Source organism: Dermacentor albipictus, chromosome 9 (assembly GCF_038994185.2).
Source record: "Dermacentor albipictus isolate Rhodes 1998 colony chromosome 9, USDA_Dalb.pri_finalv2, whole genome shotgun sequence".
NCBI classification, from domain to species: domain Eukaryota; kingdom Metazoa; phylum Arthropoda; class Arachnida; order Ixodida; family Ixodidae; genus Dermacentor; species Dermacentor albipictus.
Window position 1 is genome coordinate 3,544,284 of NC_091829.1, and position 13,676 is coordinate 3,557,959.

General features: G+C 47.8%; 1 protein-coding gene across 8 annotated transcripts in view; it reads right to left on the bottom strand.

Annotated features, from left to right (window-relative positions):
- The window catches only part of LOC135909192 (metal cation symporter ZIP14-like), a 187,507-nt gene that overhangs the window by 78,080 nt on the left and 95,751 nt on the right, over positions 1 to 13,676 (bottom strand). For all 8 annotated transcript variants that reach the window (XM_065441021.2, XM_065441020.2, XM_065441017.2 and 5 more), the window contains one exon: positions 12,832 to 13,021. In XM_065441021.2, coding sequence (XP_065297093.1) covers positions 12,832 to 13,021 — 190 coding nt within the window. The remainder of the gene's footprint in view (positions 1 to 12,831; positions 13,022 to 13,676) is intronic.

Sequence of the window (13,676 nt, forward strand, 5' to 3'; positions counted from 1 at the left end):
CTTGGTATTTCGCGTCTTTTTGGTGTATAAAGCATGTGCCAACTAGCCCAACAACATGTTTTATTAAAACAACAAGAGGTTGGAGGTCAATAAAGTAAAGCCTAGGTGTGATGGAAATTTGATTTTGCAACAGAAGAAGCGGCAGCGGGAGAGCGAGTAATCATCAACTCTAGCTAAAAACAACCTCTCTTCAATGCACACATTGTCTTCGTTTACTGCAGTATCGTCTCTGTGGCCTCCAAAATACACATGCACAGACACCATCACTCTCAGAGAACCCAACACAAACTTGCGTGAGGTCTTGTGCCAAAATTGTGCAATGTGGCTCCCAAGAGCATACTGCTACAAGGCCATGATTTTTTCAATACACAGTGACAATGGTTCCCACCGCTGCTGGGGAGATGCTGCACAGTGGGCTTCTGAGGCCACAGTGGAGGGTTACCACTGTACGCTGCACGGGGTTCTTTAATGCACAAAAAGAAAAACATGGCATTCCCACCCCATTGAAAGCGGCCACCAAAAGTTGACGCTGACAACAGAGAAGATGGACAGACCTACATGGCAGCTTGTAGCTTCAACTGTTGCCACGGTAAAAGAAACTTGGCGATAACCAGTGAATAAGAACAAAGCAATTGCTCATTTAAACGAGCCATAAATTCAGTGAAGCATAGAAAAGTCAACTAAACAAATGCCATCACGAAGGAAGGAACGAAGAAACACAGACAGAAAAAAAGACAAGGTATAATAATGAAGTGCATGAAATCCTGTACTACAGGAAAAAAGATAACACAAGGCAAATTACACACATATGCAAAACTGCAATATTCAATACCTTACACAAAGCTACTGCATCCCTACTTTTTTATTCATGTTGCATTAAAGAAAATTTGCAAACCTATTGTCGCAAGTAATTTATGTCATATGTTTGGTAAGGTTACTCAGTTCATAGATCAACCGCCAATTGAAGAAACAAAAGGCTGTGATAGGTCAAGTGAACGCTAAGTGAGCTTAGTTATAGAAATTAATATTATAAATAAATGCTTGGCAGGTGTGATTAGCGCTTCTGTGTATACCTTGTAAGGTTTTGGTATGTCATATCAAAAATATTCATCATCATCATCATCATATTTATGTCCACTGCATGACGAAGAGCTCTCCCTGCGATCTCGAATTACCCCTGTCCTGCGCCAACCAATTCCAACTAGCACTCGTAGATTTCCTCATTTCGTCACACCAAGTAGTCTTCTGCCGTCCTCTACTGCGCTTCCCTTCTTTTAATACCCATTCTGCCACCACCCTACTGGTCCAACGATTATCTAATCTGTGCATTACATGACTTGCCCAGCACCATTTCTTTCTCTTAATGTCAATTAGAACACTCTCGTCTACACTCGTTTGCTCTCTGATCCAAACCACCCTCTTTCTGTCTCTTAACGTTATGCCTAGCAATCTTCGTTGCATCGCTCTTTGCGTGGTCCTTAACTTGTTCTCAAGCTTCTTTGTCAGTCTCCAAGTTTCTGCCCCATATGTCAGCACTGGTAAAATGCACTGATTGTACAGCTTCCTTTTCAATGATAATGGTGTAATGGGTGTGCTGAACAGTTCCGAGAGTAATGTCTGTTCGTAGTCGAGAAGGCAGGTGACGCAGAGCAGGAACAGCTGGTTGCCCGAACGGCTCACACTCGTGCTAAGCACTGGCGATCCGGCTGGCCCACTGCTTGCACAACAGGCATGGAAGAGACGATCTGGCTGGCCTTGTTCTTGTGCTCTTCTTCTTCATAACAATTACCCCCGGTGCAAAAGCGAAGCCATCCTGGCGACTTATGACGTGGAGATGAGCGGGTCATAAAATTGTTTTAGGCGGCGAACGCGAACAACATCCCGTCCATGGCGGTGCTTGTCGGATGTCAATGTAAGCGGCTCTATGACATAGTTGACCAGAGAGGTGCGTTCGACGGTGCGGTATGGTCCATGATACTGCGAGAGAAGTTTTGTCGAAAGTCCAGGCGTGGTAGAAGGCACGGACAACAAGACAAGTGTGCCTGGAGCGAAGTTCGGATTCGTAGCGTCACCATCACAATTGGCTTTTTGTCGTTGTTGGTCGGCAGAGGTGAACTTTCGGGCTAATTGACAGCATTCCTCGGCGTATCGGGCGACGGCTGAAACAGGAGCACACTCTGACGTGTCTGGTGTATAAGGCGAAACCATATCGATGGTATGGGAAGGATCGCGACCGTAGAGAATAAAGTATGGAGAAAATCCCATAGTAATTTGTGTAGCTGTATTATGTGCGTATGTGACAAATGGGAGGATGACGTCTCAGTTTGTATGCTCCGATGAAACGTACATGGCGAGCATATCACCAAGGGTGCGATTGAAACACTCTGTAAGCTCGTTAGTTTGAGGATGGTACGCTGTGGTGGTCCGGTGCACTATGCGGCATTGAGCAAGCAGAGCTTCAATCACCTGCGACAGAAACACACGGCCTCAATCACTCAGCAGCTTCTGAGGTGGGCCATGACAAAGAATGAAACGATGGAGCAGAAAGGATGCAACGTCACTAGCGGTTGCTGCAGGTAGAGCAGCGGTTTCAGCATAGCGTGTAAGGTGATCAACTGCGACAATAATCCATCATTTTCCAGCGGGTGTTAGCGGAAGCAGCCCGTACAGGTCGATTCCCACACGGTTGAAGGCACGAGCAGGGCACGGAAGCGGCTGTAATAAACCGTGGGCCGGATGAGGCAGAGATTTGCGGCGTTGGCACTGCGGGCACGAGCGGACAAACTTTTGGACAAAAGTAAACATTCCTCGCCAGTAGTAACGTTACCGCAGGCGCTCATACGTCTCTAAAATGCCTGTGTGTACACATTGTGGGTCAGTATGGAAAGACGCGCACATGTCGGAACACAAAGTTCTAGGGATAACCAGGAGCCACTTGTGACCATCGGGCTGGTAGTTGCGTCGATACAAGAGATTATCCCGGACAGCAAAATGGACAGCCTGGCGACGCAGGGAGCGTGAGATGGGAGATGCAGGTGAGCCAGAAAAGAGATCCAAAAGTTAGGCCACCCAAGTATCCTTGCGCTGTCCTGATGCAAAGGTGTTGATGTCGACCGAAGATACTGCCTTAATGGTGGAGAGGGAGGCCGTGTCAGCTGGCAGCGGAGAGCAGGACAGAGCGTCATCGTCAGTGTGCTTGCGACCTGAGCGGTATATGACGTGTATGTCGTATTCTTGAATGCGCAGAGCCCAGCGGGCAAGGCGTCCAGACAGGTCTTTTAAAGAGGATAACCAACAAAGGGCGTGATGGTAAGTAACCACATCGAAAGGCCTACCATATAAATAAGGGCAAAACTTCCCAAGTGCCCAAACGATGGCCAGGCATTCTTTTTCTGTGATGCTGTAATTGCGTTCCGCTTTCGTCAGCGCACGACTGGCATAAGCAACGACGTACTTGGAGTAGCCCGACTTGCGCTGTGCAAGGACAGCGCCAAGGCCAATACCACTGGCATCGGTATGCACTTGAGTTGAGGCGGTGGGGTCGTAGTGTCGCAGTATAGGCGGACATGTCAGGAGACGGCGTAAAATCACGAACGCGGTGTCGCATGCAGGAGACCAGGAGGATAGGTCGTTGGCGCCACTTAAGAGTTATGTCAGAGGTGATATTATAGAGGCAAAATTGCGAACAAAGCGTCTGAAGTAAGAACAGAGGCCGATGAAGGCACGGAGTTTTTTGGGTGTCTTAGGTTTCGGAAACTCTGCCAAAGCGCGAAGTTTTTATGGGTCGGGGCAAATGCCGTCTTGCGATACGATGTGACCTAGAATCATGAGCTTGCGCGCGGCGAACTGGCACTTTTTCAGGTTCAGTTGCAAGCCTGCATTGGTCAAGGATGTAAGCACTTGCCTAAGGCGAAGAAGATGCGTGCTGAAATCAGGGGCGAACACAACGATGTCGTCAAGGTAGCACAAACACGTGCTCCATTTTAGGCCACGCAAGATATTGTCTATCATTCGTTCAAATGTAGCAGGCACATTGCATAGGCCAAATGGCACCCCATTAAATTCGTATAAATCATCTGGCGCAATGAATGCAGTTTTAGGGCGATCAACTGCGACACCGGAACCTGCCAGTAGCCCGAGCGCAAATCCAACGAAGAGAAGAATTTAGCACCTTGCAAGCTTTCCATAGCGTCGTCAATGCGCGGTAGAGGGTAGACGTCTTTGCGCATTATCTTATTAAGACGGCGATAATCGACGCAGAACTGAGTGGAACCATCTTTTTTTGTGACGAGAACCACCGGTGATGCCCACAGGATATTGGAAGGTCGAATGACGCCGCGCTGAAGCATGTCGTCCACGTGCTCACTGATCACCTGACGCTCCTTGGCGGATATGCGGTACGGGCGCTGCCGCAATGGCGCATTGAAGCCAGTGTCGATGTGGTAACTGACAGTTGAAGAGCGACCCAGAGTAGGCTGAGCGACATTAAAAGAAGAGTGCAACTGGGCAAGTAGGTGAAGAAGCTGGGAGCGCTGCTCGGAAGTAAGGTCATCGGCAATGAAAGGTGTGAATAAGTCAGGTGATGGCGAAGCAGAAGTGGAAAGTGCACAGAAGTCAGTGAGCTCTGCATACGATGCATCCAGCACGTCGGTTATAAACATGTCATCAAGAGGCTGAACATGGCCAAGTGCTTCGTCGCAAGGAGCTATCAGGGCTGTAGGAAGCGGAGTGCAGACAACAGTGGCGCTGAAACCGGCTGAAATGTCAAGCGTGGCGAAACGGAGGGGAACATCTTTGCGGGTCATGAAGAGTTCTGAAGGAGTGAAGAGGACAGCGCCTTCAGAGACAGCACTACAGAAGACGGGAACAACGGCAGACGAGTACAGCGGTATGGCCATGTCTTCCCGAAGAACTAGCTTAGCGGGAAGAGAAGTGGCGCCTACGAGGGGCAGGTCACACAGAGGCAATAATTTGACTTCAGCACGTGCACAATTGATGACGGCGTTATTTCGCGAAAGAAAGTCCCACCCAAGTATCACGTCGTGAGAACAGGACTGCAGAACCACAAACTCCACAATATAGAGAACGCCCTGAATAACAACTCTAGCTGTGCATGCTGCTGAAGGCTGAACTGGCTGGGCGCTTGCTGTGCGAAGAGAAAACCCAGAAAGTGGCGTCGTAACTTTTCGTAAAGCACGAGAGAGGCGTTCGTTTAGGACAGACACGGCTGCTTTAGTATCAATTAGCGCAACGATAGGGACGCCGTCAACGGTAAGGTCGACAACGTTCGAAGGCGACAATGAAGGACTTGCACAGATCGATGGCGATGCAGTTCTTGCCTCCTGAACTGCGGCACTTAGTTTTCCTCATGCGTGGGTGTAAAGGATGTTGCCAAACCGCATGGACGCTGAGAGGTCATTTCCCTTCCTAGAATTGTGGGGGGGTCGCCGTTTTCGGGCTTAGCCGAGAGTAAAGCCAGCCGGGCGCTTTGGTAATGAGTCGGGAGACGCTCTTTGACGGCAGATAGCCCGCGCCGACGCGTCGGGACATTTTAACCTGTCACGCGTGCGGGCAAAGCGTTGTTAGGGCGTCAATGGTCATGCCGGGGGGGTACAAAGCGGCAGCTTAAAACCCGAGGGATCGGTGACCCGACGCGCAGTCTCTTGGAAGGTAGGCTGGCGCCACCGAGACAAATCCATCGGTGCACTTAGCTTTACGGGCCCGCCGGACGAGACGAACAATGCACAAGACGGCATTGTGAATCGGCGGGCGCACGTCGGCGGGGGTGTCCTTTGCGGCACGCAGTGCGCGATGGCATTAGTTAAGGCGCGAGGACGGGGCGACGCAGATGGCCGTTCCCCGTAAGTGTTTTTCAAAGTGTCGGGAGACTTTTCCATATATGTCGCGGAGGTGAAACGGTTGGGATGTTATTTGTTTATTTGTTGTTTGGTGGTTACTTTCTCTCCCTCTATCTCTCTGAATGTTCTGAGGAACGCAGAAAGAGGGTGAGAGAGAGAGTGCCCAATGAGTGACAGCCCAGTTGACCCAATCAGGTCACTGGGGTGTCGTGATTTGCCGTGAGGGGATTCGGGAGGGGCAACCGAAGGTTTAAAACCTGGCTCCCGACCTCTCACGGGGGTTCCGGGCGCAAGAAAGGTGCTCTGCACTTTCGGCTCTGCCGAGTTAAGGCGCCGGTCCCAGTGTAACCCAAGGGTCTTGACGTACGAACGGTGCTATGTACTATCGGCTATGTCGAGTTGATACGTCAGACCCACTGTAAATAGCTGTCAATGTATATAATGTGTACATAAAGTCTATTCTCCAAGTGCAACGTCTATGGCGTCCCATCTCTGATGGAAGAGGAGAAACGACGACAGCTGAAGCAAAGTTTTCTCTACCAAGTAAGCTGGTTACGCCAGCTTGGAGGCACTCGGTGCTCACGAAAGTAAAAAGAAGAAGGTAAAGAAAATATACTGTGGGTGAAGGGCGCCGACGCATGGGGGACAACGAGCGGCGACGCAGCGAAGGTGAACGACGTATAAGAACCGGGCGCTCGGCTGGTGGCCTGTTGGACTGCCGACTAAAATAAGTGTCGTGAAAAGGCTGCACGTCGGCGTAGGGAGGCGACTGCACAAACTCATCAGAGTGCAGCATGCGGCGGCGACAGAGTCGTACCACATGGCCGGGAATACCGCAGCCATAACATATGGGCCTGTTGCCTTGCATGCGCCAAGGATTAGTAAAGGCACGAACAGGTCGATGAACGGGTGGTAGCGGCCGAGGATGTAGCGCAACGAGTGGTTGATGAGGAGGCTGCGCGGCAACGGATGCGTAAGTAAGTGGCATGGCGACAGGGTACTGCTGATGCTGCATTGGTAGAGCCTCAGCAACTTGGTGCATAGGAGCGAGCCTCCAACTTGGAGTGTAGGAGTGAGCTGTGTAGGAGGCTGTTGCGGCAGTGGCTGCTGTTGGGGTAGCTCAGCGAAGGGTAGCAGAGAAAGCTGACGTGCAACTTCCGCCCGCACGAAAGCTTGGATTTGTGTGAGCAAGGGGGAGCGATCAGAGAAGGCTGTCATGGAAGAGAGGGCCTCATCAGCCACTGAGGGGCGCCTGGTCAACTCACGCTGCCTCAACTCGTCGTAGCTTTGGCACAAGTTTATGAGCTCTGCTACGGTGCGCGGACTCTTGGCGATCAACATTTGAAAAATGTCATCGGCAATGCCCTTCAATATGTGCTTCAATTTGTTATTTTCGGGCATAGAAGCATCCACACGTTTGCATAGGTCGTGAACCTCTTCGATATAACAGATGTATGTTTCACCGGGTTGTTGCGCTCACTCTCGTAACCGCTGCTCGGCGCGCAACTTGTGGACGGCAGGGCGACTGAAAACTGCAGCAAAACTGGTCTTGCACGCGGACCAGGACTGAAAGTCGTCTTCGTGATTTTTGAACCACAGGTGAGCCACTCCCGCAAGGTAGAATATGACGGCATCTAACTTGGCGGTATCATCCCATCGATTCTGCAAGCTCACCCGTTCGTACGTAGGCAGCCACTCATTGACGTCCTGTTCATCCGTACCGCTGAAAACCGCTGGATGGCATTGTAGGACAGCGCCAGAGCAGGCAATGGGGGGTGGCGGCGACGTCGGCTGGGAAGAGTCAGGACGGGAGGCAGAGTCCGAGACCGGAGTTCCAGGATGTAGATGTTCTTGAATACCCCGCACCTCCACCAATTGTAATGAGTGTACTGAACATTTCCGAGAGTAATGTCTGTTCGTAGCCGAGAAGGCAGGTGACGCAGAGCAGAAACAGCTGGTTGTCCGAACGGCTCACACTCGTGCTAAGCACTGGCGATTCGGCTGGCCTACTGGTTGCACAGCAGTCATGGAAGAGACAATCTGGCTGGCCTTGTTATTCTACTCTTCTTCTTCATTACAATGGCAAGCTTCCAGTCAGGAGCTCACAATGTCTGCCGTATGCAATCCAACACATTTTTATTCTTCTATGAATTTCCTTCTCATGGTCAGTGTTCCCTGTGATTAATTGACCTAGGTAAACGTATTCCTTTACAGATTCTACAGGCTGACTGGCGACACTGAACTCTTGTTCCCCTGCCCGGCTTTCATCATTATCCTTGTCTTCTGCATATTATTCTTCAACCCCCCTCTTACACTCTGTTAAGGTCCTCAATGATTTTTGTAACTCTTCTGCATTTTTGCTATATAGAACATTGTAATCGACAAACCGAAGGTTGCCGAGATATTCACCATCGATCCTTACCAAGTCTTCCCAGTTTAATAGCTTGAATACTTCTTCTAAGCACACAGTGAATAGCAATGGAGAGATTGTGTCTCCCTGTCTGACTCAGGAGGGTTTGGGTGCGAGCTAGTTGGTACTATTTGAACCGCACCGATGGCACCGGCTGTTAGAACCTCAGCGCTGCCACCAGCTGTTGGAACCTCAGTGCTGACACCCGTTGTTGCAAATGGGTCGCAAGCCCCAAGGGTAGCGTTGGCCTGGCGGCCTGGGGCACACTGGAAGCATCCGAAGGTCCCAGCAAAGCATGAGTCGACTGCTAACAGAACAACTTGTTTATTCTAGCATCGCAAAGAGCGGGCGGTCAGGTCGACCGAAGTAGAGAGACGGGAGAGCACGTTACTCAACAGAAGAAATCAGGGCCTCTCTCCTGGCGTCCGGGGGCAGCTGCTCTTATACTCTTGGCGTCGCGGGCAAGAAGGAAGGTCACGAGATGACACCACGTGACAGCAAGGCACGGACGGACTGAGAGACATGTAGAGACAAGGAGGTGACGCATCAGCCGGGCCGGCGCCGGTCAGACCTCCTCGCTTCACACTGGGGGAGCTCCTCTCCCCGGCTGCCGCGCTTTGACAAGCGTGGGCACACACACACACACGCACACACACAGACACGTGGCACTGAACATGCCGGGACGCGCTCGGCGGGGATGCGTCGCGGCCGCTCCGAACGGGCCAAAATGTCCGCCGCTTTGAACGAAGCTCCGGCGTACGTTGCATCCGCGCTGGCTTTAACGCGCGTCGTAGGCGAAACGTAACAGTACGGAACTAGTTGGTGTCTCCCTGTCTGACCCCTTTCTTTATAGGTATCTTCCTATTTTTCTTGTGCAGAATTAAGGGATTGTGTAGAATTGTGTCTTGTGTAGAATTAATTAATTTTCTTGAGGGAATTAAGGGTAGAATTAATGTGTGTAGTGGAATCTCTGTAGATATTTTCCAGGGTATTTACATAAGCGGTCTGTACTCCTTGATTACGCAATGCCTCTATGACTGCTGGTATTTCTACTGAATCAAATGCTTTTTTGTAATCTATGAAAGCCATATAGAGAGACTTATTGTACTATGCGGATTTCTCGAAAACCTGATTATTGGCATGAATGCGATCCATTGCAGAGCATCCCTTGCTGAAACCAGCCTGTTCCCTTGGTTGACTAAATTCCAGTGTTCCCTTATTATATTGAAGAAGCATCTTGAAAAGTGGATATTGGCAAATCGAGGTAGACCTGAGAGACCGTATGAAAACTGCTTTTGTGACGCCAGATGGACTGTGTGAATTTAAAAGTTTTGCCTTTCGGTTCGTGCTGTGTTGCCCTTATTCTATTGGAGATTATTTTGGTAAATATTTTATATAATACTGGGAGTAAACTAATGGGCCTATAATTTCTCGCTTCTTTAACGTCTCCCTTTTTTTGGCATAGTATAATGTTTGCATTCTTCCAGTTTTCTGGGACCTTTGCAGTCGATAGACACTTTGTATAGAGAGCAGCCAGTTTTTCTAGTATTATGTCTCCTCCATCTTTGATTAAATGGACTGTTTTTCCATCTTCTCCTGTCGCTTTTCCCCGTTTCATGTTTTGCAAGGCCTTTCTGACCTCATCTCTAGTTATAGGAGGAGTTTCTGTATACTGTTCATTATTGTTTCAAATGGAGTATTCCTGAGTCTTCTGGGTACTGTACAGGGCAGTATAGAATTCTTCCGCTACTTTTATAATACCTTCGAGATTGCTGATGATATTACTCTGCTTATCTTTCAGTGCATACACCTTAGTTTGTCCTATGCCAAGTTTCCTTCACACTGTTTTCAGGCTGCATCCATTTTTACGGCTTTTTCAGTCTTTCTCATGTTAAATAGTTTCGAATATCACTTATTTTCGCCTTGTTGATCAGTTTTGACAATTCTGCAAATTCTATCTTATCTTTAGTAGGGTAGTTTGCTGGGCCAGTTGGTGCATGGTGAACGTATAATGGTTTCCAGCAAGTACGGACACGAGCACAAGAAGTAGAAACAGACAGGACAACGCTCGACTTACAACTGAAGTTTATTGTGAAAGCATTCCACAAATCTCCGCCATGCATGCGCATACAACCAAGAACAATAAGAAGGTTTGTAGTCAATTATCAGCAAAAGTTCTACACGTACACAAAAGCGTAGTCACACCCCTTCTTGACAAAGGCAACAACACGTGGATTAACATGATAAATTTAGAAATTGCAGTTCTTTATCGTTGATATGAACCGAAGGTTCACTCACACATGTATACGCGCCCAACTTTTTCATTTGGAACGCTCTGCTAATTTCTCCTTCTAGTTTGCTGCGCTCTCTCCCCACAATCGATACACTATCAAAAACTGGTCGGCATTCGTGCTTTTTGCAATGCAATGGCAAGTTCCCTCCTGTACCTGTAGGTAGCAAATAGAGATGCTCACGCATGCGGTCATTAATGCAACGACCTGTCTGGCCGATATAGGACAGCCTGCATGGGAGAGGTATGCGATACACAACTGAACATGCACAGTTTTTGTGAAAAAAAGTGGTGTGCTTTTTTTCTACAGCCATTAGTCGCATCTTTCTTCTCTCCTGTGATGCTTTTACACAGCCTAACCAGTTTGCTCGGCGCCAAATACACGAGTGTGACGCCCTTCCCAGTGGCCACCCTCTTAAGATTATGAGACAAGACAATGCAAATACGGCATCACTACGACCTTTTTTTCCTTTTGAAGAATCATTGTCGTCCGCGGTTTCCACGGTTTTCTTTTTTGTGTACTTTTTAAACAAGAATTCTGACACAGCCATCAAAAGTGAGACCGGGTACCCTGCTGACATTAATCTTGCCTTCTTGGCTTCAAAACTCTGCTGCATTGAGTGGGTGCAACTCTTCTTAGAGCATTCGTCAAGCACAAGTAGACTATGCCACGTTTTATTAATTTGGAGTAAGACGATTTGGGAGATTTGTGGAATGTTTTCACAATAAACTTCAGTTGTAAGTCCAGCATTGTCCTGTCTATTTCTACTTCTTGTGCTCGCGTCCGTACTTGCTGGAAACCATTATACGTTCTATCTTATTTCCTGAGTTGGAAACTTTCACTCTTTGTCATTTCTTTACTAGGTCCTTTGATACTTGGGAGAGCTTGCCTACTGGTTGCCTTGGTGCCTTGCCTCCCACTTCAATTGCTGCCTCTGAAGCCAGCCTCGTTACAGTTTCATTCATTAGCTCTATGTCATCATCATCATCTATTTGTTTTAAGGCTGCATATTTGTTTGTAAGTACCAGTCTAAATTTGTCTGCTTATACCCTTACTGCCTCTAAGCTGACCTGCTTTTCCTTGACCAATTCTACTCTTTCTCTGTTCAAATTGAGGTGAATCCTAACCCTCACTAACCTATGATCACTGCACTTTACCCTACCTATCACTTCTACATCCTGCACTATGCTGGGACCAGCAGAAAGTATGAAATCAATTTCATTTCTTGTTTCACCATTAGGGCTTTTCCAGGCCCACTTTCTGTTGCTACATTTCCTGAAAACGGTGTTCATTATTCTCAGCTTATTCCTTTCTGCGAATTCTACCAGCATCTTTCCTCTAGCGTTTCAAGAATAAATGCCATAGTTGCCAATTGCCTGTTCACCCACCTGCTTTTCCTCCACTTTTGCACTGAAGTCACCTATTGCTACTGTATATCGAGTTTGCACTTTTCTCATCGCTAATTCAACATCTTCATAAAACTGATCTACTTCCTCATTGTCGTGACTGGATGTTGGAGCGTAGGCTTGTACTACCTTTAATCTATACCTCTTATTAAGTTTCATTGCGACTACAGCTACGCCCTCAATAATGCTGTAGAATTCATCAATGTTGCCCGCTATGTCCTTATAAAGTAGGAACCCTACCCGTATTGCTTCTTATCAGGGAGACCTCTATACCAGAGGGCATGGCTGTTATTCTAATCTTCTAATCTCACTAAAGCCGATAATATACCAAACAATGTGTGATAGTTCCTCAAAGAGTTCCTCAAAATTTTATGTGGCGCTTTTTATCTTGTCCACAATGGGATATGACAATGTCACTCATATCTGTAATATATGCTTGAGTATCACAAATAATTTTCTACAATAATTTGGGCCCTCTTGTTTTGTAAGGAATGTAGTTTGCTAATAAGGTGAAAAGGACGAGTTTAAAGCATAATATGGAACCGAATAAAATATAGCAGTGGGTGCAGTATGCAGCGATAATATCAGCAGTGGCCACAGAGTCTTACAACTACAGCCATGAAGACAAGCTGAACATGGCTGCACGGCTACAGAGGAGGCAAATAGAACAATGGAATGCCCAGCTGTTTCACTGCTCGCTATAAACAGCCTGCATTCTGCAAGCCATCTGAACGGTAATAATGGCACGTAGTGCCATGATGTGCCACGTTGATGTGCAACAGTTCACCTTAGCTATGCAACAGTGGCACAGCTAAGCTTAACTCGGCTGTGCCAGAGTTGTCAGTGGCATAAGTACCAGCACATACCCAGTTCATGTGGGAACTCCTCGCACACCACGGCAACTGAAATACTGGCTCCAGCCAGAAGGCTCTCGGAGAATGCTGCCCCGATGGAAAGGCCATCGATGAAGTTGTGCATGCCGTCGCCAAAGATGATCATCCAGGCAACAGCTGCAATGCCGTCGCCTGCCTTGATTCTATGCTCATGGTTGTGGGCCTGTGACACAGAAAATGGAAATTAAATTCTGGGGTTTTACGTGCCAAAACCACAATTTGATTATGAGGCACAGTGCAGTGAGAGACTCCCAATTAATTCAGACCACTTCAATGTGCACCCTGTGCACGGTACACGGGCATCTTTGCATTCAACCCCCAACGAAATGCGGCCACAGTGGCCAGGATTCGATCCTGCACCCCCGGGCTTAGTAGCACAATGCCATAGCCACTACGCCACCACGGCAGGTGGCATACTTTTCAATGACACATTCAAACATATACAATAGGGTGGATAGTAATATACCATCTACTGAAGGAGGGAAAAGTAGCTTGCGAGTGGTCCCATTTTGACTATGGACCTTGTTTAGCTCTGCAATTCATAATAATCTACTTATGCAAATTTGTTGTTGGAAGAGAGAACCAAAAATACTTAAGCAGTTATACCATTTTCTAGATTTATATTTAGAAGGAAGCTTTGCAGCATTACAAAACGATGCTGCCAATGGACAAGGGTCTAATATAAAGTATTATTTCAAAACTCTATTTTCATCCATTTGGTAGAAAGGGGATATTTATTATGGGGAAAATAAAGGCCAACAAGACATTCTTGAATTTTGGGCAAATATCTTTATGCTGGTACATAAGTGAGGCATCAT